This window comes from Pezoporus flaviventris, unplaced genomic scaffold (genome assembly GCF_033815535.1).
Source record: "Pezoporus flaviventris isolate CSIRO_AGI_PZ_B2104156 unplaced genomic scaffold, CSIRO_AGI_Pfla_v1 ptg000037l, whole genome shotgun sequence".
NCBI lineage: Eukaryota > Metazoa > Chordata > Aves > Psittaciformes > Psittacidae > Pezoporus > Pezoporus flaviventris.
In genome coordinates, this window is record NW_026892585.1 from 3880650 (window position 1) to 3899973 (window position 19324).

Consider the following 19324-nt stretch of genomic DNA (forward strand, 5'->3'; position numbering starts at 1 on the left):
ACAGTCCCTCTTCTATGCATTTGCCCTCAGTCAGGTGGTTTCATTCAGATCTCATCTCCACCCTTGGATGTGGAAAACAAACTACACTTGAGAGGTTAAAATAACTGACCTGCTCGAGACTGCAAAGGAAGAAAGGCCATTGTCCCATTCTGCATCCCATAATCCAGTTGCAGAAGTGCATGCCAAGGCTAAAAATCCTAGGGTAAGTCTTGTGTTGTTCTTGGTATGCTGTAATTCCTGTATCTAACCAGATGCAGGTTTGTAAACCGTGATGCAAAGCCTTTCTGCTTGTAATATTACACAGAGTTATGGCAAAAAAGCGATGTCTCATGTGTTACATTACATTTTCACAAGTACAGTGTAAACCCCAGTGAAGCTGGAATAAGAGCCAGGAGTCTCACTCCTCTTACAGCACTAGAAACCAGAAAAATAGAAGTCCTCCTGGCAGTTAAAGCACTAAACTGTTGTAGGAATAATACCCAAATACCACCATCATTCTGCACACTTCAAGCCCCAAAACCCACAGCTGGTATGAAGCTAATCCTGTTCCATTCCTTCCTTCCAAGGCCTGGCTCTCAGGTAATTAATACTTGATGATAAACTGCTTGCAGGGTCTGTTCCAGGGTCTGCAAAGGAATGGTGTCAAGAAAAAAACTGTCTGGGGTCAGAGCAGACCACTTTATTCCAAGAATGAAGCACATCTGGTAATGACCACACAGCCCCCAGCCATTAGACTTTGCATTTGGGGTAGGAACTTGAGAGTAGAAGCTCTCTGGCTCAAGTGACCTGCATGTGTCTGGTTTGAAAGCCCAAACATGTCAATCACATAACTGAGATGTAGATACCCATACAAGTGGTGCTGCTTTTCACTCTCTTCTCCTCTGGAAGTATCAGTCCTCATCAGCTGAGAAGAAACAGTCAGGTTTTTGCATTGGCCATCTCAGCAAAAGGTGGCACCTCCAGAGTCCACACAGCCCATTACAGATACTTGTGCTTTACTTTGCACACATCTTCATCACACAGGAAAATGAGACATCAGCAAGAACTCCTTGTCCATTAGAGACTTTACAACCTCATTTCTCCCTTAATACTGTAATCGCTCCTATCTCTCCCCCCTCTCCCTTTTCCTTCTCAAACACACAGGACTGATTTTATCTTTAAAGAACCATTTTAATCATGTCAGACAAATCAAAGGAAGAAACCAGAGATTATGAAAATACTCAATTCCATCTTGTTGGTTGTTTAAATCTCACCAAAGAGTCTGCATGATTGACAGCAAAGCCATAAGAATCAAAAAGAAGATTCTGCCTTCTGCTCCCAAGGTGCTGGCCTATGAAAAACATACTCCAGACCCCAAAAAGAAGGGAAATAAACCCCAACTGGGATCCATTAATCCATTAAAGGAAAAATGTCTCATTTTAAGACTATACACTGCAGGCAGGTTAACCAGGCTGTTTTGACCCAGCCAAAACAGCCTAAATTTTATATGTTATATGCATCCTTGTACTTATCAATTTACTTAAAGTCTTCAGAGGAAGCAGAAAAGAAGCAGTGAACTTGCTGTCCAAGAGATGACAATTGGCTTTCCAGATCTAGACTACCAGGTCCTTCTCCATGCTACTGCTATTTGGACCAGCTTGTTCTCTTTCACACTTCTCACTGCCCCTGTAAGAAACCAACTGAAATGTTTCCAAGGTCACTTGCACGGAGGTGAGGTTCCCCTCAACACAGGCAGTAAGCCCACTCAGACTCAAATGATATTGATACTAACCAGGGGATAAAATCAGCTGGAAGTGTCTAGTCTATTGGCAGCTTGGATCTACCCGTCCCCATGAGTAAAACCAGCAAGCTAGTGAGACTGCATACCCCTTTTGCATGCTCCTCTCCAGTTGCAAAACATGGTAAAGAGAGAGAAGTGTAAGAGGCTGTAAGCAGCCTACAAGGACTACATTTTCACCTGTCTGCTGTGCATCTTCCAGTGAAGTTCAATTTCACAGTCCAAGGCACATTCTGAAGCTACAGCTTTTATTTTCTGAGATGATTTCAGTATTTAACTCTGGCAGGTTTAGAAAAGGAAACCTACTGGTTAAAACTGAGGCTTTAAAAAAGGGAAGTACGGGTTGAGGGGAAGGGAAGGAAAGGGAAGATAAGGAAGCACTCAAATCATTAGAGATGGTTCAGCCACAAGTCTCTAACAAAGAGCTGGGGAGCATAACTTGGATACTGTGTGGTTCCGTTGATACTAGGTTTGTCTACAAATTCTATCTCGCACGCCTGGGTGCTGCAAGGTGAATGCTCCAGCTCCAACACTGTTATGTTGTTTGGTGTTGATGAAACAAGTATATTCCTTGGGACAAAAAGGGTCAGCTGAGGACCACGGGCTGGCCAGTAGCGACCGAGATTAAAGCCATTGATCCAGATTTGCCCCTGTTGAGAGAGAAAAACAACAGATTAATAATTTGACAGAGAACAAATGATGCTTTAAGCAGAGCAATAGCTTTAAGTATAATGCTCTTCACATAGTAACTTAATTCCCTCCATCCTTCTGTTTGGCAGAACACAAGGAGAGAAGATTGGTCCAAGGAAATGCTAGTAACAGTGAAAAGAATGTAAATCACCTGATGAGTTAAAGCCATCATTAATGCTTAAAAAGAAAGTGGTCAAATACTGCAGTGATTCCATGTATGCCAACACTTCAGACAACACAACTGCAGGTTCCTGGCACTGAATTCTGCACCAAGTTTAAGAGCACAGCAAACCTGAAAGTTGTATTTGCTTGAAGCTGAAATCACACTGCAAGAGAGTACTGTATTTTGCTGTAGCTACCTACACCCATTACAATCCCTGAAGGTCTGCAAGCATTAACTGAAGTTCAATGAAATTGTGGTTTACCTGGGATGTAAACTCCCTTGAAATTACTTTTCACAGTGGAAATGGCCAGAACCCCTAGTTCTGAATACTGGTTTAACATTATAAATACCTCAAGTTCAAAAGATTTCCAGCAGCACAATTTTAACAGTGAATAATGGCATTCAAGCTGGTTTTGAGGCATTTTTCTTGCGTTTTCTCTTTCCAGTATTTATGGAAACAAAGTTTTGCCAAACTCCCAAGAGAAATTGTATGAGGAGCTGGCACATCTGCAAATGCAGGTGAATTAGTTCAGCTCTGTGGTATGAAATCCTGCCTTACACAGTTCTGCTAAGGTGGTCGTTAAAAAACAGGTTTGAGGTCAAAGTTTGTTCATTTTTTGACCAAGTTCATCATGCTTTGTGGCTTGTTTTTGCTGCATTAAAAGGCAAGAGGAAGAACTATTTACTACAGAAGCAAAGGAGTGAGCTTGAAGAGTTTTAAAGGAAAACATGGCCTTAATGCAGCCTCCCTACACAAACTGAATTAGTGTACCCAGAAGACAGTAGCTTATCTGCTACAGAGTGACTCCACCTACTACAGAGAGGGACTGTAACCCTCTGGGAAGAAGGGGCTTACTATAGGAATCAACTGCATTACAGTTCTAATACAGATGGTATGATCAGACAGGTCCCTTGTTTCTGATCTTGGTCACTGGTTGTAAACTCATTTTCCCAGTAAAGCTCTGGACTTCACTGCTCAATTCCAAACTATCATTATTAGCACTGCAATTTCCAGAGACTGCACGCTCAGGAATTTGTATGCCCTTAACCAGCAAATCCCAATATTATAGACTACCAGTCAATGTGCCTCAGACAAAATAAAGGCATGGGGGGATCTCTATCTTCAGTACCAAGAACTCCTTCAGCAGGGTCAGCAACTACAACCCATGATTCCACAGAAATCAAGAAGTGTCCCGACTCCAAATCCTCTATTCTGCTGAAGAGAAAGTCTGATAAACCTAACCACACATGCAGGGCATGTATACTCAAGGCCACCGTGCTTCCTCAAGTGAAGGTGGAGGAAGTTTTATCAATAAAGAGTTTAAAAACCACTGAAGCCAAGCAAGCTACAACCATAGGCCATGACTGTTAATGCTGTACCCTTCCTTCCAGGCTATCCAGCATGTCAGACTTCTTGTCTTAATATGCAGGACCGTAGAATCATAGAATAGTTAGGGTTGGAAAGGACCTTAAGATCATCTAGTTCCAACCCCCCTGATGTTTTCTTGCTAAATGTTTGTTTCCATAGTTTTCCAACTACTCCAATACATCAATTTCAACCCCTTTTAAGAGTCCCTCTCCTCAACGTGGCATCGCCAGTTCACATAATGCCACTCAAGGGATTAAGGCCCAGATACAGTGGGACCTGAGTGGAATTCACACCCTTAAGGCTCTCTACCTTAACTTCACCAATGAGCAAATGCCTTTATTTGGAAGTCTTGGTTTCAATACCCAGTATCACTTCAATCTTACTCCTGGGTGCCTTAAAACTCTGGTCTGATCCATATAAAGCTTGAAGAATCAATTCAATAGCCCTACTTACAGCTCAGTTGGAATCTCCTCACCATGACTGCTTTAGAGGGTATATAAACTATGTATAATAGGGGTTTCTACAGATCAGAGGAATATATTTCCACCAATATATAAGTATTCTTGGGTTCATTTGCCATTTCAAAGACGAGTTTGCCAGCAGGCAGGTATGGTCATCTCACTGCCTGAACAAGATCTGCGATTCATGGGTCTCAGATTCCAGCTGCTGTGCAAACAGCTGGTTTTGGATTTTATGCAGTGATTAAGACATGCACATATATAGGAATGAATAAATCAAACTTCCTCATCCAAGCTCAGTGCCAGCAACAAATCAGAGTCTTCTGCCTATTGGGAAGTGCTTTAACCACTGCAATACTGTAAATAGACCACCAGCATCTCCTTCTCCTATTCTGTTTTAATAGCAGTAAATTAATTGTTTCAGAAATCAATAATTCTGCCACCTAACACTATCACAGGCACTTCCCATAAGCCTGGACTTAGATGCTCAGGTCTTTAAGAAGAGTGGCACTTGAGTGCACACATTCTGCTCTCTGGGCTTCCCACCAGTGAGTTGAGGTGGTCTCTACCCACCCTGCATGTTGGCTGCTTCAAACACGGCACTGTGAAAACACACTTTGTTGCTCTAGCTGCATTCCAGCCCTATGAGAAGTTTCCATTAACACAGATCTGCCCACAGGCTTCTCAGAGTAGTGCTCTCTGATCCATTCAGTCCAGGTAACCTCCAGAAGACAAGCAGTAACATATTCCATGCATTGGATCTGTATCTATGGGCACACCACCAGCAGTTGTGTCCAACCCTCTGTTTTCTAAGAGGTCCATATTTCTTCAGACAGCACTGCAAACATGTTTTTAATCAATTAATATAACCAGGAAAGTGTCCTTCACCATGGACAGGCATTTCTAAATAGCCTGACATTTCAGCTTTCTCAGTGTTGAAAGACTAGGGGTTTAGTTTCTGATGATGGCTCCATTTTCTACACCCACACTATGTGTCATTTGAATATACCTTTCCCTTCTCTTTTAATAGTTTCTCTCCAGATTTACTTAAGGAATGAACTTCCTAGTTGCTTAAATATATTTGAGATACCCCACCACTACAATCAACCTCTACCCATCCAAGAAAGGTGGATTTTGATTGTCCATAGAAGTGGACTTCCAACTTTTTACAGCAAAACATTGTACCTTTGTCCAGCCAGGAAACTTGACATAGGTGTCTTGAGGCAAGTCTGGAATTCCTCCAGGAATTGAAAGTGTTCCAGTGTAAAAAGTAGGTGCTTCGTAACTCAGTGGATCGTCAACAGATCTCTTTGGTTCATCAAGGTGCCTGTTAATATCATGGTTCACTGCTCCGTCTATGTCCAAAGGATAGATTTCCCATTCAGCAAGTATATCTTCATCAAGAGTTAAATTTGAAACGAGACCCTAGGAGGAGGAAAAAAAACAAACCCAAAAGAGAACATAATTAACTTCATGCTATTGAAGTTATTTGGCTGCAGCCATAACTCAGTCAGGAATAAAAACTGCATCAAACCATTTGCAACAGCTGCCAACCTGTGTCTGAATAAAACCCTAGCATCTGGTCTTCACCAAGTTAAAAGCTTTGCTTAAGAACAAAGAGTTCAGTTTTTTCACTGGGAAAGATCTGTTCCCCTTCTAAGTTCTGATCTTTCACCAATGCCCAAGGGTTTTTGTCTGTGGTTTGTCTGTTTGTGGTTCTGGTGCTGGGGTGTTTTGTGCCTTCCCCTCCCTCAAGCTTTCTTCACCATAACTGTGGAAAATTTCTGTTTTGCTTCAACATGAACATGATTCCAAAACCTAGGCCTTAATATAAAGTGGAAGAAGCATTAAATATCATAGGTCTGAGATATCATCAAGAGATTTGGTAACACTGAGTCACTAACCCAAGACATCAACCTGCACAATAGCAGAGAAAGCAGTATTTCCTTCCTGCAAACCCTCTCCAGCTAAGATACAGTATGACAAAATCAAGGGCACATGCTTTGTGACCCTGATTCAGTGAAATACTCTAAAGCTTACAGTCAGCTTCAAGACCACAGAGTTCTGTTTCACTTCTATGGTGGAACCAAGTGTGCAGCACACCAGTGGACTCACACAGCAAATGCAAAAGCAAGGTATGGGCATGCTATAAGAAGGAACATTGTTACCCCTGCACAAATCCTAATTGTGCTAGAATAAGTTTCTAAAACGGTGTTTTAGTGTGACACAAAGGGTTGATTTTAAACCACTGCTGCTACATCCATATAACTGCTTGAACAGACCCTGCAGAGAGGTTGTTTATCAGTGCAACTTAAGTTCTGCAAACACCACATGTCAAACAGGAACAAGCAAAACCACATTTTCTATGGCCTTGGAGGGCTGATCTATGTTGTGTGTCTCTTCTGATGTCTAGTAAGCACTGCACTGACTCCACCAGCCTCATCATCAGTTCAAGCACTAACTGGTTTTCTCTTCCTTTACCTAGATGCCCAGTTTATAGAACAGGATCTTATTTCTCTCATAGCAAAATAATGTATCTCAATGGAGTTAAGTGGCAAAACCTTTCTACACAACCCAGACTTTCCTCTGTCAACAGTCAGATATGGATATAGATTTGCCAAGTGAAACAATGATGTAGGTGGAAGCGAGCATATGAAAAGAGACAGAAAAACCAGAAGCCACATTCTCCCTTTGTGTCCTTCAACAAGACTGAGATCAGCAGGATGTTTTAAAGTGAAAACCCTGTTAAGATTCCTTCCCAAAAGCTCGATGCTTTGCTCAATTTCAAGCTCCATAAAAGTGACTGAAAACCAGCCAACCAAAACCCAGACAAGCCACCCTAATCTGCTTCAAAATGCAAGGCTTCAGGAGGCAGGAACCTCTTCCCCCAGACTGCTTTTGAAAGCATAGAGTGCCTAAACCCCAAGGTACAATTATTCCCAGGTTTCAAAACCAACACGAAGAACAGCATGAGGGAAGGGTTCTGCAAGAAGAAGCAATGCGCATATTCCAAAGCTACCTGAGAAAGGCAACCTCTTGTACTGAAGGAAGCCTGCTTTTAGAGGATTATCCTCACAAGCTATGTGCCTACTCAACTTGCTTTGCAAGGTTGAAACCCTGCTGTAAGGGGGAATTTCAGCTCATTCACAGCAACACTGAGCACCTTCCTGATCCAACATCTAACCCTCAACTCGGTCACCTTAAGTCCACAGTAAGTACATAGGCTTCTTTATCACCTAGCCTGTTATTAAATAACTGAATGCAACGCTTCTGCTGCTTCAACACAAAGGCAACACACTGGGGTACTAGCTGCCCTCTCTTGCCACTCAGATAAAGGCAAGGTACCTTGGAAAAATAGCATGAGCAGAGTTGACACTACTGCTACCCACTGAATTTATACGCCTCAAGCACAGAAAAGCCTCAGTTGCTGATGGTTTTAATCCAGAGGCTTTCATACATCCTAAGAATTCCCATAAGAACAAGTTTAGCTTGTTCTGATTAGGATTTAAAAGAACTGCATGCTTTTTAAAGTGCTTTTACTGCTGCCTGTAGGCTACCAGCTTTGCAAATGCTTAGAGTTTGTATTGCTTTGCCTTGGATGGAGTCTTAGCATAACTGGAGATATACCTAGAAAACCTCACCACAACACACTTCAGAATAAGACAACTGGTCAATGACATTCCTTTAAACCAAGTCTCAGCTCCAAATCTTCTATAACAAATATACATCCTTCTTCAACAACGCAAACAGGCCCATCCTACTCACGGCAGCACAACACAAGTGTGAGAATGGGAGTTTCTGCTGCTGTCAATCTTTCAAGTCTCTCTCTGTGTTTTAGACAGAACGAGCTAGATTCTCTAACAACCCCCAAATTTACCAGCTTTTGGTCTCATCAACTAGGCTAGAAAAGATATATCCTCACTTGGGTTCACTCTTTCCTCTATTTACAAGCTTTAAAGTCCTGTTTCCTCACAGCACCCATGCCTCTGCTTGATAACTAAATGGTACTCTTCAGGCCCATGTCTTTCCTGTGATGTTTATCTTTCTGCTGCTCTTGCATCTAAATTAATGAAGAATTGCTTTAGAGAAGTCTAAATTCTGCTCCACAACACCTATCACAGAAAGACTGAGGGGAAACAGCAGCTTCTCATTTTCCTGGCATCACCCTAGCACCAAAAAGCACCGTAATAACCAGCCATTAATCTGGACAGCCACTGAACATTTGACAAGCTTTCTGAAAGAACATCATGGAATCAATACAAGGCAAGTCAAATCTAGCAGTTAGGGGCTGCAAATCTCTTCTTAATTGTAAAGCTTTCCAATTACTTCATTATCACTTGTGGCCTAATAATATCAAAACCTAAAAACAAATAGCTTGCTTTGACACTGAACATAGCCAACATGAAGCACAGCAAGCCTGGCCTCTACAATGCCCTCACAAATATCACACCAGGGATCCCATTAAGTCTAAACCAAGAAAGGTTTCCTTTTTGCCCCTGCCCTTCCTACCTCAGCAGCACCTCCACTGCATTGGTTTACGTGGCAAGGTTTTGGTAGCAGGCAGACTGCAAGGGTGGCTTCTGTGAGAAGATGCAAGAAGCTGCCCCTGCGTTGGACAAAGCCAGTTCCAAGACAGACCCGCTGCTGATTTCCCCCAGTCAACTCTCTTCTGCCCAGTACCAGTGGTAACTGGTGAGTGATCTCCTTGTCCTTATCTGGACTCATGAACCCTTCTGGTATTTTCTCCCACCTCCTGTTGACGGAAGAGTGATGCAGGTCAACCCACCACAGCCACTTAAGGTGTCAGTCCCAAAGTGTAGCATTGACTCAGAAACATTCAGAAGCTTTCTGATCATTATCTCCAACACCTGATCAGTCCAAACCTGAACTGGCAGTGTTTACATGGTAAAGTGCTCATGAGACAGCCCTTCCTAGCCACACCAAAAATACTGCAAGGATACGCTGCTGACAAAGGAAACGTGACACGGTGAGAGATACACTATAGGCATGTAAACACACACAAATGCAATCCAAGGATTCAAAAACCTCAAAGGACAACCCAGATCGATTGGCAATCAACCAGCGATTTTCCAACTCACTTTTGGAGTTCATCCAAACAGCTTCACACATTTTAAAGTGTTAGCTACAGACTTGACAACCTGAAAGTCTTGTGGGTGACACTGTGGCTCACAACAGAAGTGACCCACCACCACCACCAAAAAACTTCCTGTGTTTGGCAGTTTTTAGTTACACATAGATTTTGGTGACTGGAAAAAAAACTCAGATGAAAACTAGTAGTTATACCCTGAGGTAAAGTTAGAGCTGTGTAATCCTTTTTGTTCTAAGCCACTACTTGTTTTTCAGCCTGTGGAAAAGAGGAAAACCCACCACAGTTCAGTAACATAAATGATTTCACTTACCTTAAAGTCATTGTTGTATCTACCAAAGTTGACTCGGCCCATATTCTCCACCAAGATGTCCAGATTTGCTCCAGCCTTTCCAGTTATGTTTATTGAAAGTGATTTGTCCCTTTCAAGAACACCCTGAGGAACCTATATGAGTTATACCAAGAGGAAGAAAATGACAACCAGTGAAAACCAACAAACCCCTGTTATTTTTCTCTTCAACTTGCATGTAGAAAGGGGAAAAAGGAAACAAAATAAGTGAACCCCCTCATTTTCCTTTCCTCCTTTTGCATGTGAGAACACGTGCACACAAAAGCTGCTATATCAATACTCACATCTCAGTACATCAGCAAGTGCTACTAGGTGGCATTTGTCTAATTGACACCATCTCTTTCCTTACCTGGTTTCAACTAACTCAGCTATTAGAAACCTAGTGGGTTTTGAGGCACCTGCTTCACAAAAAAGCAGGTTCTCAAACTGAGCCTAGTGACTGAAAAGTTGTTGGCAATAAAAAGGGGTTTCATCTTCCAATTAAACTTGCTTCAATGTTGAGTTTTCTTTATTCCCATTTTAACAACATAAGGAAAGAAAGGCTTGACCTGGACACAAAGGTTGTGAGAGTCAGCACAGGTCAGAGATTAATTCCAAAAAAGGCTATCAAAGCTTGTGAATTCATATCAGTTCTCATTAAGCAGGAACAAACCCCTTCTTAAGGGAAGAAAGGTACAGTTCACATCCTGTACAATAAACTTGGGGTCTTTTTTAACCTGTAGGCAGTAACCAGTTTTTTAAGACAAGAGTTAGGCTCAGGCTTCCACTTCCCCCACACTTAAAGAGAATGAAATCCCTCAAAAGCTATGGAAACACTGTAAAAAGCCACCAAGTATATATATCATTAACATATTTCATGAACCTGCAAGTAAATCCTTCTTCTAGTTTGGCTGGTTTTACTTAAGTAAGGACTCTGTATCAACATTCAAATGTGTCAAAAATGGAAACAATTACATTTTCCTTAGAAATAACATAGTATTTTCTGAAATATGAACATTTAGTATGAATCACAGGATGGCTTGGGTTGGAAAGAACCTTAAGATCATCCAGGTCCAACCCCCTGCATGGGCAGGGATACATCACATTAGACCAGGTTGCTCCAAGCCCCGTTCAACCTGGCCTTGAACACTGCCAGGGATGGGGCAGCCACAGCTTCTCTGGGCACCCTGTGCCAGCGCCTCAGCACCCTCACAGGGAAGAACTTCTGCCTTAGATCTAACCTGAACTTCCCCTGTTTCAGTTTGAACCCATCACCCCTTGTCCTGTCACTACAGTCCCTGATGAAGAGAATCAACGGTATACTTTCTTCCTTCCTTCATGTGACCGAATAAGATTACCTTATAGAGTTAGTTTGGTAAGGCAGACTACAGGAATGACTTTCATGAGGCCACCCACTGCAGAAATTAATACCAGGAAACACTGTTTACCCCATCGACGGAGACATAGGCACGGTCATGGACTCCGTTTGAAGGTGAAGACAGTTGCGTTGGCTCCGTACAGTTTTTGGGAAGCGCAGTTCTGTACAGTACAAACCCAAAATACTAAGAAAAGAAAGGAAAAACCCCAAACAGATTAATGAACAGAGTCATTCTGTAGCTTCAGTTCAAGTCATGAATTAGATGTATCCCACATTCCTGCCTACACGCTCAGACTGAAACGTTAACTTTCATTCACTTCAGACAGCATCTATCAGATACCAACTCCAGATTAGAACTCACTTTGACCTTCAAGTAACGGGTGTAAATTCCACAGTTTCCATTTTTAAGTGTTGCACCCAAACATTTATGTAACTTTAGAAGATAAGGATCTTGCCTATGAAGTTATCTCCTCAAAACAAAGCAATTAATAACTGACAGTATTATCTCTTCACCGAAATCAATGAAAAGATAGCTGGAAAACCCCTTCCCAACTGAGTTTATGTAACAAACTCCATCACCCCCTGCCCATAATTGACATATTCATCCAGCCTATATTATTTATTTTAAGAACTACCTAATCTACATCAAGAATATCCCAGAATCATAGAATGTTTAGGGGTGGAAAGAACTTAAAGCTCATCCAGTTCTAACCCCCTGCCATGGGCAGGACACCTCACATTAGACCAAGCTGCTCCAAGCCCCATCCAGACTGGCCTTGGACACTGCCAGGGATGGGGCAGCCACAGCTTCTCTGGGCAACCTATGCCAGTGCCTCACCACTCTCCTAGTAAAGGACTTCTTCCTTACACCTAACCTGAACTTCCTCTGTTTCAGTTTGAACCCATCACTCCTCGTCCTATATTTTTCACTAAGTTCTCCATCAGAAAACAAAGGTCATAATGATTAGATCTGCTCTCATCACAAAGTGAAACGCAAATAAAAAACAAGTAAAAATGGACCACCTGTTTCACTCAATAGCCACAAAACCATTTATATTATAGGCTTGGATTAGAACGTAACCCTGTGTCCTGGTTTCAGCTAAGATAGCGTTAATTTTCTTCCTTATAGCTGGTGTAGTGCTGTGTTTTGGATTTAGGATGAGAGTAATGCTGATAACATGCTGCTGTTTCAGTTGTTGCTAGGCAGTGCTTACACTAAAGTCAAGGACTTTGAGCTTCTCATATAGCCCTGACAGCACAGGAAGCACAAGAAGCTTGCAGGGGACACAACCAGGACAGCTGATCCCAACCTCCCAAAGGGATGTTCCACACCATATGACATTATGCTGAACAGTAAAGTTGGGAGGAGTTGGCATCCTGCTGCCTGGGGGATGGCTGGGCATCAGGCAGTGGGTGAAAAGCAATTGTGTTGTGCCTTGCTTGCAAAAAGGACTGTTGTGGTTTAACCCAGCCATTCAGTTACTCTCCCCAATGGGATGAGGAAGAGAAACAAGAAGGTATGGGTTCAGATAAAGCCAGTTTAATAGGAAACAAAAAGAAGTGGAAAATAATAACAATGATAAAAGAACACATAAAGCAAGTGAGACACAATGCAATTGCTCACCACCTGCTGACTGATGGTAAAGATGCTGGACTCAAGAAGAGTAATATCACAGAGGGTTGTTCAAGGGAACTTGACAAAACTACTGACAAGTGCTTACTGAAAGGATCCTCACCTGCTTTAGCTCAACAAAGGTTAGTGGGTAAGTGCTTCTCACTGGTCCAGCATGCGACAGCCTGTCAAGAACTTCCACCACAGCACCGACCTGCAGCACAGGAAATGCAGATACATGAAGGTCAGTAAGTACCTGTCCAAAAGTAACAGCTTGTATATCCTGCCACCTACCTGCATCTTTCCAGAAAGCAAAGAAGTCCTAAGCCATTACATCATCCTTAGAGATAATAATACAATGCGGAGAACTGAAGAACCCTGACAGAAACTTGCCCCACGTGCAGCGATGTTTTACAAATGCAGATGTTCTAAATTTGCTATACGTTCATAAACGTGACACTTTATCATTTAATGAGAACTAACCCAGGAGTTTCTCCCAAAGGTTCTATGAACACAACTGCTCTGGACAATTAACACAAACCAGTTAGATTATCTGAATTTTGCTCACTTAGACTTCCAATCAAAGTAGGGAAAATATTACTGATTTCCAGTGAGTTACATTGGAATCATTGTGAGGGACCATGTGTGCAAGGATCTCATTTGGTTCCATCACAAGTTATCCAAGATGCATTTACCCTATTTAGTTTGAAATGATTTTATAAACCCTAATGTTGTGATTCAGTGTCACACTGAAGTAGCTGGACCGATCTTAGTAAGACTGGAGCACGGTTGAGGCTAGTCACATGCATAAGTACCTTGCTGAATGAGGACTTGCATGTGTACAATTTAATTTCCTTTCATTGCCATTTGCAATTTCCTTTTGTGATTCTGGAGTTTTCCCCTCTCTACAATTCTCTCTCAATGTCCACTATCAATTTGATGGTAGTCAGGATGCACACTATATGCTTTACAAGCTCAAGAAACCTAACTGCATTCATGTTTTTCATGCAAGATGTCTTGGCTGTTCCACAAGAACTATTTCACTGTGGTAATAACAAATTAGACATTCAAAATAGTCCTCAAATGCAGATTTACTTACAAATCCTTCAGAAAAACGGTACAAAACCCCAATGTAGGCATTTAAAATCATGTAAAATTGTGTACTCTAACAGCATTCACAGCAAGTCAAACTTCTGAGGCTACTTCAATAGCAAGTTACTGACTTTGCACAGAGCACAAATGAAAGTCAGCAGTGCTGAAATGAAAATGTACATCACTGTGCAAAATGCTGTACGTGATGGAAGTCAGCAGGAATCATCTATGTACATGGATTTATTTCTTCAGTATAGTATCGGGTTTAGCTGGGATAGAGTTAAATCTCTTCATAATGTATGGGGCTATGCTTTGGATTCATGCTGAAAGGTGTGGATAACAGGGATGCTTTACCTGCTGCTGAGCAGTGGTTACACAGAATCAAGGCCTTTTCTGCTCCTCACCCCACCAGTCAGCAGGATGGGGGTACATAAGGAGTTGGGAGGGGACACAGTGGGGACAGATGACCCTAACTGACCCAAGGGATATTCAACACCATGTAATAAAAGCTGGGGGATAAAAAACAACGAAGGGGGAGATGTTATGGCATTTGTCTTCCCAAGTTACATGTGATGGAGCAAAAGAAGGCTGTAAGTATACAAAGGGCAATACCATCACTACCTGGAGGTTGGGTCACCCTCACTAGTCCATAGCTAAGATGGTCACTCTGGCAGGAGGGCTGTCAGGCAAATGATGGCTTGCAAAATCTGGATGATAGTGGCTTGTTCTTATTTTTTCAGTTGAAGCATTGTACCTAAACTGATAACCAGAATTCCCCAAACACTCTGTCCTGGATGTGCTCCATTCCTCATCTTGTGCTCCTCAAAGGGAGCCAGTAATGTTAAAGCAACATGTAAGACTTGGCAGGCCACAAGAGAGACTCAACCAACCAGGTCTTGTACAGTGGCTGTGAAGCAAGAGATCAGTATCTCCACATAGACACTGACAGAGCCGATTCACAGAACTAAACAACAGTCCTATGAGCATGAAGAGTTTTGGCCTGAGGTGGAAAATGAAATTAGAAATTAATGTAAGCAGTATTAGGACATACATGGTCACTTGAACAAGCTACTGGCACTAAGTGCACCTTTGTGCCTTGCTGAACTGATATCAGCAGCTTGGATCTGTGCCTGTTTGACTTTGGGTTTGTTGGTCTTAAGTTCCTGCTATCAAGGAGACTTCTGTTCTAAATACAGACTGACCACATATGATTCATACATGGCCTGGGCTGGTAGCAGCTTCTTTCTTTGACACTTCAATGGATTATTTTTGTTCAGCTTTTCACCATGAAGTGGTGAATACACGAAGAAACCTCAAAAGCATGATCTGCTCTTGCTGCAAGTTCCTGTCGACTGCTACTCAGTGGATAATCCGGTTCACAACAGAAACTTCACAGTAAACTTAAAAATCACAAATACTGTCAAGAACATTTAAAACCAGATCAAAATCTGTTATTTCATCTGTAAAATAACAGATGACTACTAAGCAAAAAACAGGAATGCTTTCTTATCCTCCAGAGCAATGTCTTCAGAACCAAAGTGTAAGAGCAAGCATGAAACTAAGCCTCAACAAGAATGGTATCAGCAACTACCAGCATCCCGTTTCCTTAACCCTTTTCTGTCCCAGCTCATACCAGTGCTGCCCACTGTTTGCTATTGCTTGAGGTATGCACATCCCAAGGACTGATTATGTCTCTAGAGCCTATCAGTCTGCAGCTTGCAGTACTGGGGCACTTATATACAAGCCCTCCTTAGTGGTGACCAGAAACTACCACCTGCTCACAAGCCTGTACAGACACATTGCAGGCACTGAGACTCATTCACTTCCCTTTGGAAACGATGCTCCCCACATTCTGCCTAATGCCTAAACCCTGTCATCCTGCTCACATTTCTTGAGCCCATCTACTGCCATTCTGCCTTTGCTTACCCTCATTCCTTATCTCCAACACACCTTCTGCATCTACGCAACAAGATCTTTTCCTTATCACCTGCTTTCATGTCTTCTGCAGCAATGTCAGTGTCCCCAGCACCTTTTAACAAATTTATCCCACCAGGATTTCTTTAAAATAATTCAATAGCTCAGACTGAACAAGTGTCTGAGAAGGGAACAGCAGGGGAGGTGTGCTGCTGTTGTAGGGTTTGGGTTGCATAGAATGTTGGGTTGGAAGAGACCGTAAAGCTCATCCAGTTCCAAACCCCTGCCATGGGCAGGGACACCTCACACCAGACCAGGTTGCTCCAAGCCCCTGTGTCCAACCTGGCCTTGAACACTGCCAGGGATGGGGCAGCCACAGCTTCTCTGGGCACCCTGCGCCAGCGCCTCAGCACCCTCACAGGGAAGAACTTCTGCCCTAGATCTAACCTGAACCTCCCCTGTTTCAGTTTAAATGCATTACTCCTTGTCCTATGTTTGGTGGTGGTTTTAGTTGGTTGGGTTTTTTTTACCCCTCCCCAACTAGCCTAAGTTCCCAATTATTTTCATCTGGGGCAACCTATTTGCAGACCCCCGAAAGCCAGCAAATATGACAGGTAACACTGCTAAGGGCAAAGCTCTCTTTTCCTCTAGGTTAGGTCCTGAGCAGTGGATCAGGCACTTAAGGATTGAATTGTCACAGAATATCCTGTGAGAAAAAACCCAGCCTGCTCTGGTCACATATACCCCTGTAAAACACACCATATGACCCCTGAAAACACTTTGGAGTCTCCTTTCCCTCTTCCTTTCTGTGTAAGTACCAAGGGATTCAGTTCACTGTGGTAGATTCAATGGTCTACATAGACTGCTGGACCTTGACTGCACAGTGAAGCTTCACACAGTACCTGTACTAGCATCATCACTGCAAATGATACAGTTGGGAAGTTTGCTGTTCCCAAAGCTAAGTCCTATCATTCTGAATATTCCCTCTCTGATATTCACCCAAACACATTCAAGCTTCTCCATCAACAAGGTTCACTGGACCTGGTTCCAACAGGGGCTAGAATGCATCATGAAGCTGGGAGGAAGGCTTTGGCTGGGATGGTATAAACACTCTGTAATTTAAGACTCCTCCTGCGTTGCAGGTTAATGAAGCAGAGGAACAAAGTGCTGCTGAAACGAAGCAGTGGTTTCACAGAACGGAAGCAGCCTTCCTCCCAGAAAACTGCTCTAGAGGTTTTCAGTGCAGATGGCAGCATATGTACAGGCAGCAATAGGAACCTCACACCTGGCAGGTCAGACATGCCATCTGGACTGCTACAACTACTAGGCGGAGAGTAAAATGCCTCCCCTCAGAAAGCAGGGATTATAGAAGCTGAGAAGGTGCAGGAACAGGGCTCCCAGTGTGATGGCTAGGTCAAAACTGTGATATTTGAGTAATTTGACTCATCCTCTGTAAGACAGAGGTCTGGGCTTTCTGCAGCATTCATTTCTTGAAGGCATGAAAGCTCATCATTCTACTGAAACTGAACAGCCTTATCTGATAGCCATGAACCATAAGAAGATGGAAGAGGCAAAATCTGATTGCTGTGCTTAGTGATGAGCTTTGATAGCAGCAGAAGTGGTGGGTGTACTGGCAGTGGTATAAAATTAGTCACTACCAAGCATCAGCCTGTTCAGTGAAACCTCATATGGCAGTCTCCAACCTAAAACGACCGAGGATACTCGAAGGCTGGTGAAAATGATGAAGATCTGGTGCTATCACTTTGATACAGGAGGTGTTTCTGCCCACAGCTTGAGTGGGATGACTTGAAAGCACCTGCAAAGCCTCTGCATTACCAATTTTCCACAACAGAGCAGATACATCACTGAGGGGAAAGGTGACCTCCAAATTCAAATTACAAAACCAATGCATTCTGAACTACAGCATCCAGTACAGTAACCAAAGCAACTTGTCTGTGCCCAGCAGAATGAATACAGACAAATTCATACCTGTGGTCTCCTCCATCCCCCCCTCAAACCATCCTCTATACTCAGTGCAGGAACACAGTTCTCAACCATCTTTCACAGAGAATTGCCCCAGCTTGCAAAATGATGGTGCTGTGGGCAAATCCCAGCTACTCAGGTGCTGAGCAGCTATATACTACTGTGTCAGACAGGGTTTAACATATCTGTATGCCCTTCTGTCGGCAGGAAACTGATTCCTCTCACCAGCTACAGATTTTCACAAGTCCAGCAGACTTTCAAATGCATTGAAGTGTTCCACATTCAAACTTTAAGCACCTAGAAATAATTCAAAGACAAGTATATCCTACCTGCTGCTGCTACTTCAGAGGCATCACCAGCTACAGAAACACTCCTTGCTCATAGCTCTGATGCCAGCATTCCCCCAGCTACGTTAATCAGACATGAGTGATCCTGGACAGCTATGATTCTGTTGTCTTAATAACATATTGATCTCAGTTTAGTAAAACTTAGGTACAAACTGCATAATGTAAGAATTATCTTTTCTATGCAGGTAACACACAGCATATCACAGGTACAATTTACCTTCTGCAAGCGAACCTTCCCATATGCAAATTTGGGTGTTGTTGGAGGGATAAGACCTTCTGGTAGCTGGTTATACTAGAAAGGGAAGGAGGAAAAAAAAACAAACACATGAAACAGATTAAAGCATGCTTTAATGGAAGTCTCACTTTCCACTATCCACTTTAAGGAGATAATCTCACTGTGCTAAAGGATTACAGCTGCATCTAGTGTAAGACTGAACTTCCAAACAATCAATGCCCTTGGAGCCCTCCCGTGGCTAGAGCCTGCACTACTGGCTTCTAAAACCCTCTTGCAGTCCTCTTCTCAGTCCACAGGAGCTTGAGTGAACCTTTCTAAGTCTGAAGCTGAGCCTTCCTTAGCAGCACTTCAATATGGGAATCATTAGCCTTCCTATCAACGAACAGAGGAAAACCTGATTTCTATTTCTGGTAACAAGTCCATTTCTTTCTTTCTGTATTTGAAAATAATCAAGATACAGAATACAGACTGGTTTGGGTTGGAATGGACCATAGGATCATCCAGTTCCAAACCCCTGCCATGGTCATTTAGGCTTAAAGAAAAGAAAAACTGTAATTCAGCCAAGAGAAGATGTCAAAAGTAGGAAATCTCAGCCCAAGCAGTAAAAATTAGAGAATGCTGTCAGCAATTGAAAGAAGCTGTACACTGAAACCTTTATTCTTTATTATATTTAGTAACTGAAGGGAACAGTAAAGGAAGATTGTAACAGGCTACCCTTCTACACAACCAACATGTGGAACACAGTCATTAGTGGCAGGCAACTTAATTTTCTTCCATCAGCTCCACTTCAAACTGCAACAGAGTAGATGGACTGTTATGGGTTTAGAACCCACAGATACAGGAATTTAGAACCCACAGATACAGGAAAACT

General features: G+C 42.6%; 1 protein-coding gene across 1 annotated transcript in view; it reads right to left on the reverse strand.

Moving 5' to 3' along the window:
* Window positions 1-2008: 2008 nt before the first annotated feature.
* The window catches only part of GLB1 (galactosidase beta 1), a 41227-nt gene continuing 23911 nt past the window's right edge, over window positions 2009-19324 (reverse strand). The window contains exons 11-16 of the mRNA XM_061464522.1: window positions 18436-18510; window positions 13007-13096; window positions 11341-11454; window positions 9878-10009; window positions 5643-5882; window positions 2009-2427 (exon numbers count right to left, since the gene is read on the reverse strand). Coding sequence (XP_061320506.1) covers window positions 2167-2427; window positions 5643-5882; window positions 9878-10009; window positions 11341-11454; window positions 13007-13096; window positions 18436-18510 — 912 coding nt within the window. The 3' untranslated portion in view covers window positions 2009-2166. The remainder of the gene's footprint in view (window positions 2428-5642; window positions 5883-9877; window positions 10010-11340; window positions 11455-13006; window positions 13097-18435; window positions 18511-19324) is intronic.